Source organism: Elephantulus edwardii, unplaced genomic scaffold (genome assembly GCF_000299155.1).
Source record: "Elephantulus edwardii isolate Elephantulus edwardi_28Jun2011 unplaced genomic scaffold, EleEdw1.0 scaffold00252, whole genome shotgun sequence".
Classification (NCBI taxonomy): Eukaryota; Metazoa; Chordata; class Mammalia; order Macroscelidea; family Macroscelididae; genus Elephantulus; species Elephantulus edwardii.
The window spans coordinates 504,340-515,257 of NW_006400002.1; the positions used below are offsets into that span (position 1 = coordinate 504,340).

The window sequence follows — 10,918 nt, forward strand, 5'->3', positions numbered from 1 at the left end:
ACTACGGCAGTGTAGTAGGATTTGAAATCAGGGAGTGAGATACAAAGGCGTATTTTTCTAATCCACCTTTCACTATGTAGGCTTTTGTGGGTCCTGACTAAATGTGTAGTGGGTAATTCTCCAAGACCATGTGTTATATAATTTGAAACAGAAATATTTACGTTTATGAAAATGTCACCCTAACATATCATTTAACAGATAAACACATAAAAGGAATTGCCTGGAGCTGTGTATTTGGGAGTTTATTGGTCTGAAGTCTATTTCTGTACCTCAGGTGCTAATAAGCCAAATTAAAGGAACCACATTGTGAATTTACCACTCGAGTTTAGCTTTCTTCCCAACTTATTTGTCCTGAAAATTTTCATTTATTCATTATAAATGAATTATTTAAAAATTTAGTATACTATATCCAGCATTTAATTATTTTGGTAAAAGAGATTTCAAATTACTGTTCAATCCTTTGCCAGAAACAGAACCTCCTCTCCCTTTTTTTGTTTCTCCAAGTCCATTACCTTCCTACTTACCAAAACCAAGTTCAGACATCACTTTCTGTACTCAGCCTTTCCTAGTTCCTTAATACCTTTTGCAATTTGTGGTGTTCTTGTTGCCCCACGTGGGGATTGACAGAGTGGACTTACCAGATGAACTGGGAGTCTAGGGCAAGGAGTTTGCCAGCATTTGGGTGGGCCAGGATGGTAAGACACGGACGGGGCCCTCCGGCTATACCCCTGGTGTAACTTGTGGTTGCTGTGAGGCTGAACCCTATGACACTGATGTGTCAAATACGTTAATGGCTGGTTACCCAATGTGGACAGAGAGTGGGGTGGAGCTCCCTGATTAAAACAAGCTTGGAAGCAGGAGTGGCATCCACTTCCATAATAGCTTGCCTCCGGAAATCCTATGAACCTGGAGAGAGGATGAAAGACACCCAAGCATTGAGAACTCTTCTTCATAGGGTCGCTATGAGTCGCCTGTGACTCAACGGCACTTAACAACAACATACTCTTAGAGAGTTCTGATGGCTTAGAAGTAAGGAGTTGTGCTGCCAACCCAAAGGCACACAGTTCAAATCTTATCAACTGCTTCATAAAGATGAGCAATCTTCTATGCAGTTAACTGCCTCTGAAAATCCACTGGAGAGTCAGCTATGGTTTTGTTTCTGACTCAGTGATAACATTGCAACAACAACAATACAGTTGATGATTATCTGTCTTCTGAATGAAACTAGGAAGCTGTCTTAAATGTAGAAGATCCTTGATGAGGGATTCCATTTATTCAAATATGTCTAACAGAGCAAGGTGTTATTTTGCTCACAGTAATCACACAGTAGGGAGTGCTCATGGCCTGGTAGTAAGGACTTGTGCAGCCACCCCAAAGGCATGAGATTCAAACTGCCAACTGCTCTGGGGGGGGGAAAGACAGAAAGTCGTCTGTGCAATTTACTGCCTCTGAAAACCCACTTGTGAGTCAACAATGAGTTGGTTCTCATTGACAGTGTACAGCATGTGTTCTAAATAGCTGGGAATGAAGAAAGTTGACTAAGGTTGGTATATACTAAGGTGCCTGACAAAAACAAACACAGATTCTTTTTGAAATGATTCACTCTTAACAACTTTTTAGAATTTTCCGGATTCACTGACTTAACTGACTCACAGCTGGCCTCTGTTATGTTTCTGTTGCTGTAAAATCACATAAGAGGTTGTCCGACTTTGTCCCCTTAAGCTGCTGGTGGATTTGAACTTCCAGAGAGGGTGTGGCCTTTGGGTTAGCAGCACAGCTCCTTACAGACTATCTTGCCAGAGTTCCTACTTATGATCATCACAGATCAGAAACCTGTAAGTGCAAGGGCCAACAGAACCAGCAAATACTAGAACTAGACTATTGAAGATCTTAGCTTGGGATTATTAGGAACAAAATAATGATTAAAGAGAGATAAAAAGATAAGCAATTAGAAGTAAGATTTTAGAAGAGATTTATAAATAGAGTGAGAATGATGTTCCAAAAATCCATACTAAGGAAAGAACCTTGAAATCTTGGCAAGGAATGATAATAACAGAGTAAAAAAAGACATAATAAATAAATAAATAAATGAGTACTAAGGTGCAGTGAGGACCCCTGGTAATAGAGTGCATTACATATTGATGCTGTTGTCGTTACATACTGTTGAATTATTTGCGACTCAGTGACCTTATGTACAGCAGCCCTAAACTCTGCTCTATCTTGTGCCAACCTTATTGCCTCTAACACACCTACCCCTACCACTCCAGTGACTGAATCAGTCAATCTCATTGATGGTCTTCTTCTCTTGTGCTGTCCCTCCACCCTCGCAAGCATGATATCCCTCTTCAAGGACTGCTTCCTTCTTGCAGCATGCCCAGAGTAGGTCAGATGAAGCTTCAGAATCTTTGCCTCCAAGGAACAGCCTCATTTCACCCTCTCTAGGGCAAACCAGTTTGTTCCCTTAGCAGTCCATGGTATATTCAGTACTCTCCCCAATAACACAGCTCAAAGCCATCAGTTCTCCTTCTATCATCCCTAAACATTGTCCAGCTTCCTGATGCATAGCAAGTAATGGCAAAGACTATGGCCTAGATTAGTCACACCTTAGTCTCCAGAGTGACATTTTTGCTCTTCAGTACTCTGGAGAAGTCCCTGGCAGCAGACTTTCCCAATACAATTCAAATTTTTATTTCCTGGCTGCTGGTATAAAAAATGTTGATTGTGGAGCCAAGCAAATTCAAGCTGTTAAGAATCTCAGTCTCTTTACCATCTGTCATGATGCTGCCAGTCAGGCCAGCGATGAGATTTTGTTTTCTGGATTTTGAGCTTCAATCCATACTTAAGGCTTCAGTTTTTTTATATTCTACAGAAAGTGCTTTATGTCCTTCTTAGTTTCAGCAAGCAGGGCTGTTTCATCCGCATAAGGCAGATTGCTGATGAGTCTTCCTGCAATCTTGATGCCATATTTCTCCTCATACAGCCCAGCCTCCCAGGTAATGTGTTCTGCATATAGATTGAAAATGTATGCAGTTAAGACACATCCCTGGCATACACCCTTCCTGATTTTGAACCATTCATTGTCTCCTTGCTGTTCTGACAGACTGCCTCCTGGTCCAAGTATAGGTGTTGCATAAACACAATCAAATGTTATGGGATTACCTTCTCAGAGTCATCCACAGTTTGTTGTTATACACACAAATGCCTTTACATAGTCAATGAAACACAGACATTCCTCTGGTAATCCCTGCTTTCAGCCAAGATCCATCTAACATTAGCTGTAATATCCTTAGCACCATGCCCTCTTCTAAACCCAGCAAGAACAATGGGGGAGGGTGGAGAAAAAATGATGGAATGTTAGGGCTAAATAGAGGGGGAAATATGTGAAGAGAAGATTGTGATAATTCAGGCAGGAAATTACTCAATCAAGCCTAAAATGTGGAAAGTCTTAATAAAGGAAAAGAAACTTATCTAGCAAGCTATGTGTGTACAAATTTAGTAACAAGTCAGATGATCAAGGCGAGTCACAAATACAAGTCAAAAGTAACTTAGATTTCACTATTTAGAAGTTTAGTCTGTGATGAGGAAATTGAGCACAATGGAGGATTTTGGCTGTAAGGGCTTAAATTTTTTTTACAAAGTTCATGGGATATTCTTCATATCAGGTTATGAGAAGATGCTCTTCCAACATGAAATTAATTATTCTTACATTCTAGACATAATTTCTTATAATTTGAAAGTGAATTTATAAAGAAAATCCTGAGGGTTGCAGAGTGGAGTATACTTGGGGTGGGAGTGGGGAATGTGCGGGGTGGGGGGGATTGTGTACCAATGAAGGAGTTTTTCTTTTGCTTTTCAAGGAGAGGAGTGAACTGGGGGTGGGGGGGTGAGTGGGTGGGGAGAAAAGTGCATCAATGAATGAATGGAATTCCAAAATCTCTGTAGATGTTCATTGAAATTAATAATAATAAAAAGGGGGGAAAAGAAACTATTCTCTTCCAAACTTGCGGAAAAAAAAGAAAATTCATGAATCTGCATTAGTTCTATTAACGAATCTTGATTAAATAGTAGAAATGTAGAACATAATGTCAAATTCTTTTGGAATCCCTATTTATCTACAGCCATGTAGACTTGATTAACCCTCCCAACATTACTTCCCTGAGATGAGCGTTAAACCTTGAACAGAATTGTCCCTTGAAGTCTTCTTAGTTCCAAACAGTAGTTTAGCTTAACCAGTAAAGAGTAGAGAACTGTGATGTTATAGTCAGTAGCAGATCATGCTGCTAACCCAAAGACCTGAGTCTACTGTGAGAGAAAGATGAACCATCTCCTCCATTATAATTTGTAATCTTGGAGACCCGATGTAAGGCTGTTGAGTTAGACCAGCAGTAAGTGAAGAAACAATATTTACCTTGATTTTTAAGATCTCTATGGGATCAAATTGGCAATGACAGCTCATAAGATTTGCAGAGGAACCTTAGAGGGTAATGATTTTATAGGGAATAAGTGTTAAAAGGGAAGAAGAACTTAGAAAAGGAAGTTGAGGAGAGTTGCACAACTTAATGTAATCAGTGTCACTGAATTGTACATGTAGAAGTTGTTGAATTGATGTGATCCTGCTGTGTATATTCTCAGCAACAAAAAGCAAATTATAAAAAGAAAAGTTGTTTTCAATTTACATTATTGACTCCTTATTAATAACATCCTTAGTTTGGGATTTTAGGGAGAAAGCAGTGATGTGGCAAAATTTAGTCAGTCTCTTTCTTTTTTAATTTTTTTTTTTAATTCTCATGTAGGAGTTGGGAATATAATAGTTGCTTCCTATTCTCACAGAATTTAAAATTTAGTAAGGAAGAGAAAGCCAAAGAAGGAAGTAATGGGTGGCTAAATGTAATGAGTGTCTTGGATGGACAATTGAGCGGTGTTACTAGAACAAAGGAACACTGCTGAAGGCCGATTGGAAGCTATAGGATATGTTGTAGGAGTTAACTGGTGGTAGTAGTGGCGTGATAGCATTGTTACCTACCATTCAGATAAAAGTGAGTATATGTATAAAAGTCTAAAGATTTATAGCAAAGCATGACCCATTTGAAGACCTTAAAGAAGTTTAGTCTGACAGTACAGCATAGTGATTTGGAGTTAGAATGCCAGAATCCTTTATCTACCACTTTCCAGCTTTGTAGCAATTCTCTTATTCTCTCTAAAATACTTTTGAGTTATACACATATAATTATAAATGGAGCTTTTAAGAGACTTAATTGTTGACACATGTTGTTACTGCTAAGTACCATCAAGTCAGAATCAACTTACAGCTGACCCTCCAGCAGGTTTCAGAGGTTGGGAATCGCAAATGAAGAGATTGTCTTTCTCCCAAGGATCAGCTGGTGGATTTGAACTGTATGCCTTTGGGTTGACAGCATAGTTCTTATCACTTGGCCACGACAGCTCCCTTTGTTGGCATATGATGTTGTTGTTGTTGTTAGGTGCCATCAAGTTGAGTACAACTCATTGTGACCCTATGAAGAACAGATTTGAATCCTGCCCTATCCTGTACCTTCCTCATCATCTCTGACATACTTGAGCCCATTGCTGCATTTGCTGTGTCAGTCCATCTTACTGGAGTCTTCCTCTCTTTCACTGACCCTCCACCTTTCCGAGTACAATATTCTTTCCAAAAGAATATCCTCTCTTAACAACATGTCCAAAATGTGAGAGAACAAAGCTTTGCCATCCTTGCCTCCAAGGAGCACGGTGGCAGCACCATTTCCCTAACATACCTGTTTGATCTTTTGATCCATTAGCTGTTCAGTGCTCTTCTCCACCATCACAGCTCAAAGACATCAATTATTCTTCTGTCATCTTTATTCATGTCCAGCTCTCAGTTGCATAATTAGTGACTGAAAAGACCACAGCCTGTATCAGATACACCTTAGTCTTTAAACTGACATTATTGCTCTTCAGTATTTTAGAGAGGTCCCTGACAGCATCCTTGCCCAAAGCACTACGTCTGCTCATCTCCCGTCTGCCAGTAACAAGGGTGTTGATTATGGAGCCAAGAAAGATGAAATTATTAACAGTTTCAGTCCTTTCTCCATCTATCATAATTGTGGCCCAGTGGACCTTTGTTTTCTTGATGTTAAGATGTAATCCATATGGAAGGCTATAGTCTTGATCTTCTCAGCAAGGGCTTCAGGTCCTTTTCTCTTTTAGCAAGCAAGGTTATATCATTTGCATAATGTAGGTTCTGTTCCTACAATCTTAATGCCACATTTTTCATAGAGTACAGCTTCATGGATTATTTGTTTAGCATACAGATTGGATAAATAAGGAGAAATGATACAACTCAAATGGACACCCTTCCTCATTTTAAACTATTCAGTGTTCCCTTGTTCTGTTTGTACAAGAAATAGGTTTCACACATTCACAATTAGGTGTTCTGAAATTCCCTTTCTTCTCAATATCAGCCATAGTTTGTTGTGATCCACATAGTCAAATGCCTTCACATAGTCCATACAACACAGATAAACATTCCTCTGGTATTCTCTGCTCCCAGCCAGAATCCAGCTGACATCAGCAGTGATATCCCTGGTACCACAACATCTTCTAAAGCCAGCTTGAACTTCTGGCAGTTACCTGTCCTGTTCCAGCCATTTCTGGGTTATCTTCAGCAATATTTTTCTTGCATGTGATATTAATGATATTGTTGAATGATTTGTACATTCTGTTGGGTTACCTTTCTTGAGAATGGGAACAAATATGGGTCTCTTCCAGTCATTTGGCCAAGCACCTGACCTCCAAACTTCTTGGTATGGACTGGTGAGCAACATCCAGAGACACATCTGCTAGTTGAAACTTGTCAGTCAGTATCCAGTCCAGTCTATTCTTGGGTTGTCTTTACCAGTGCCTCCAGTGAAGCTTGAACTTCTTCCTTTGTTATCATTGGCTTTTTTTTAATTTGCACATTTATATTTAACATTTTGATAGAACGATAGAGGAGATAGTGTGATTATCTTCCTTTGAGAAGGGCTTCCTCAGATGTGGAGTCCTCATTTTCCTGACTGACTCATGATATGTTGTGATTGGCTCAAAAATGAAAAGGTCTGAATGGGTAGTCAAAGGACTAGAGTGGGTATTTCCAAGTGGGGGTATTTTTGGCAATATTAATAAAACTCACACTGCCAAAATCAACAAATACACTAGTCCAGAGGTTTCTGCATATAGTGAGAAAATATTGGGTGGTGGTCAAAAGACTGCATCAGTTATCCTCCATCACACATAAAAGAAGAAACGTATTATTGTCATGACAGGAGTCCAGAACAAAGGCTGCATATTGGAGTGGATTTGGGGGGAGGAACTGTATAACAATGAAAGAATCTTTCACTTTTCAAAAAGAAGGTTGAATGGTAGAGTGGCCTTGGGGGGAGGGATTGTATAACAAGGAAATTTTTCTTTTACTTTTCAGAGAGAAGAGCAAACTGGGGAGGCGGGGAAGTGTAGGGAGAAAGGTACAACAATGAATGAAATCAGAAGTCTCTGTAAACTTTCATTAAAATTAATAATAATAAAAAAAGAAGAAACATACCCTTTGTCAAGACTACCGAGCCATTCTTCTTTAAGCAGGTGTCTTTAGAGACTCCTTCAGCCCTGTCCAAAGATTTGTCCAATTATGTCTCCCAGTATTATTTTCCAGAGGTAATGCCCTGGGATCCCCAATCGGCAAAGTTATATCTTGCAGAAGAAAAACACCCATCTTGCACATCATACCCAAAGTCAAGTCTCTTTACAAAATCAGAATGCATGGTACCATGACTGCTTATTTCATAATAGAAAGAAATTTCAACCCCAAATTGGTTTAACCTGCCTTTCAATCCAAAAGACGGAGCAGCTGCATAAATTAACTCCTGGACAATATGTCACCCAAATCCTGGAGTGGCTCCACATCTGATTTATGGCACATATTAAGCAGCTCCTTGTACATTTCTCTAAGGTGTTTTATTTTCTGAACCTAGCAGATTTCTTTTTCTTGAGTTGCTATAAAACCTATTCCTCTTTGTATTTATGTAGCATTAAATGTTGTTTTTCCTTCCAGAGAAGACCTGGATGCAACATGTAATATTCAGTGCAGATCCTTATTCTCCATAGATGCTTAATATACATACGCATATTTATTATATTGCTTTCTTCACTGAGATTTCTCTCATTCTCTTGAATCTTTTCCGTTAAAGCTGTCATTTGTTTTATCAGCTCCAGGTATTCCTCCACAGCACTTGCTTTTTTAAATTTTTTTTTTTTTATCTTAAAAGAAAGAGCAAGTTCCAGGAGTTTTTACTGTGTGAATAACACAACACATAAACCCAGGCTGAGAAGTCCCAAAGGAAATGGTGGTCACGTTTCATTGCTAGTTGTCCTTTGGTCCTTCATCTTCTGAGCACTTGTCATATTTTTAAGATACTAGACATTTATTCTGATCACAAATCCAAACCAAGTGTGAATAAATAAATTTATTCTCTTAATACTTTCTCCTTGTGTTCCTTTAAATAGGAAAAAAAAAGTACTAAATGTCTTCCCACAGCCTATTTGGCCAGAATTGTCCCACCTATGATTTTAAAAACAGACTGCAACTTGGTCTTCCAAAATCATTCTTCAACTACAGCTCGTTTGTTAACTCCAAGACATGAGTCTTAATCCTATTGGTACTGACAATAGTCTCCAAACGGTGAGGAAGGTAACTGGATTGAAGGCAATTGGGAGAGATCTTCAGCAAACTGAGGACCACTGGGAAACTGTGCAGAAGCAAATCTTGTCAATAAGATACCAGCTCCTTCAATTAAAGCTAGAAGAATGCCACCCATCGCAGCTGACCCAACCATAGCCACCGGTCCATTTCTTGCGGCCAGTATGGCTCCTGTTAAGGCACCACTTGTGATGGAGTTCCAGGGATCTTCTTTTCCTCTGATCTGAACCACACTGCAGTCAGTCATGGAAAACAGACCTCCCCAAACAGCAAAGCTGCCTCCTAACTGTGGAGCCCTGGTTTTAATAGCTGCCAAACTCCCTCGTAGTCTGTGGCTGACACCCACAGGAGAATTACAGAAACCTTTGATTGCTTGAAAGATGCCACCACCTATGGTGCCCATCATAAAGGCACCACCACAGTCATCCACGATTTGCCAGGGGCAAGGCTCTCGTGTATACTCCTCCTTTTTTTTTTTATTTTCATGTAAGTTTACAGAGACCTTGGATTCCCTTCATTCATTGTTGTACACTTTCCTCCCAGCCCACACCTTTCCCCTAGTACATTTTTCTCTTCGAAAAGTAAAAATAAATAAAGAAGTAAATTTTTTCGTTATTATACAATCCACTTTCCCCGAGTCCACTCCACCATGCAGCTTTCATGCTGGACTCCTGTCATGACAATAATGCCTAATCATAAATTGCTTCCAAACAGTTCTTTCCCTCATCTGTTTCAATGCAGTTTATGTTATTTATCCCCTCTTCATTTCCTCCCAATTCCGATGTCAGACCTGCTTTACAACAGTGGCACCATGCAGTATTTGTCCTTTTGTGACTGAGCTGTTTCACTCAGCATAATGTCCTCCAGGACCATCCATTTTGTATAATATTTCATGAGTTCCTTATTTTTCAATACTGCATAGTATTCCATTGTGTGAATATACCAAAGCTTCTCTAGCCATTCATTTGTTGATGTTCCCAGCTCTTTGTTATTGTGAACAAAGCCGCAATAAACATGGGTGTGCATATATATACTTGGGTGGCAGTTATGGTCTCTTTGATGAATTGGTCAACTATGTCCAGTAGTTTTCTTGCTGAGTCTTTAGGGTTTCCTAAGTATGCTATCATATCAGCTGCATAGATAATTTTACCTCCTCTTTTCCAATTTGGATACCTCTTATTTCTTTCTCTTGTCCTATTGTTACCGCTATGTCTTCCAATACAATATTGAATAGGAGAGGTGATAATGAGCATCCTTGCCTAGTTCCTGTTCTCAAAGGTAAAGCTTTTCTGTTTAGGTAGGTTGTTAATTTCTAAGTATCCATTTTCTCTAGGTTTTCATAATTGTTTGAGTCTAGTAATTCTTAATATTCTAGTGTTAGCCTTTTTATTTTTGTTGTTTCTGTTGTGATGTTGCCCATTTTATCTCTTATTCAGATGATTTGTGTCTTTTCCTTTTTTTCCCTTTGTTTTGCCTAGTGGTTTGTTGATTTCATTGACCTTTCAAAGAATGAACTCCTAGTTTTATTGATGGTTTCAGTTGTTTTTCGGTTTTCTATTTCTTTTATTTCTGCTCTAATTTTTATAATTTCAAGGTTTTTTTAGAGGATGTTCGTTTTTCTTGCTGTTCTTGTTCAATTTGTTGGATATGTTGGGTTAGAGAATTAATAGTCATTTTTTCCCTCCCTTTTGATGTGTTTGCTTATTCCTATAAACTGAGCTCTGAATACTGCTTTGGCTGTTTCCCAGAGGTTTTGGTAAGTGATGTTTTCATTGTCAGTTGTTTCAAGAAACCTTTTAATTTATTTTTTTTTTCTTCTGGCACCGACTCATGTTCAAGCAAGGTGTTAATCAGCTTCCAAATGTATGGGGTTTTTTTATCCTTTATTGTCTTGTTACTAATTTCTAATTTTGTAGCATTGTGGTCTGAAAAGATGCTTTGTATTATTTTTATGTTTTTAAATTTATTGATGCTTGCCCTGTGACCTAAAATGTGATCTATTCTGGAGAATGTTCCATTCACTTTGGAGAAGAAGGTGTACTGTGATGTTTTGGGATGCATTAGCCTATAAATATCTGTGAGATCGAATTGGTTTATTGTATGGTTTAATTCTTCAGCATCTTTGTTGAGTTTCTTTTTGGTAGTTCTATCTTTTCTTGAGAGGGGTGTATAGTAGTAGTGTTGTCT

At 38.8% G+C, this 10,918-nt stretch overlaps 2 protein-coding genes across 2 annotated transcripts in view; one reads left to right on the forward strand and one right to left on the reverse strand.

Annotated features, from left to right (window-relative positions):
• LOC102875755 (DNA damage-regulated autophagy modulator protein 2-like) overlaps positions 1 to 10,918 on the forward strand; it is a 38,534-nt gene that overhangs the window by 4,996 nt on the left and 22,620 nt on the right. The gene's annotated exons all lie outside the window — the stretch shown is intronic.
• Positions 7,677 to 10,918, reverse strand: part of LOC102866702 (tripartite motif-containing protein 43-like) — a 5,781-nt gene continuing 2,539 nt past the window's right edge. Inside the window, exons 2-5 of the mRNA XM_006899348.1 lie at positions 8,157 to 8,292; positions 8,094 to 8,125; positions 7,897 to 7,990; positions 7,677 to 7,864 (exon numbers count right to left, since the gene is read on the reverse strand). Coding sequence (XP_006899410.1) covers positions 7,677 to 7,864; positions 7,897 to 7,990; positions 8,094 to 8,125; positions 8,157 to 8,292 — 450 coding nt within the window. The remainder of the gene's footprint in view (positions 7,865 to 7,896; positions 7,991 to 8,093; positions 8,126 to 8,156; positions 8,293 to 10,918) is intronic.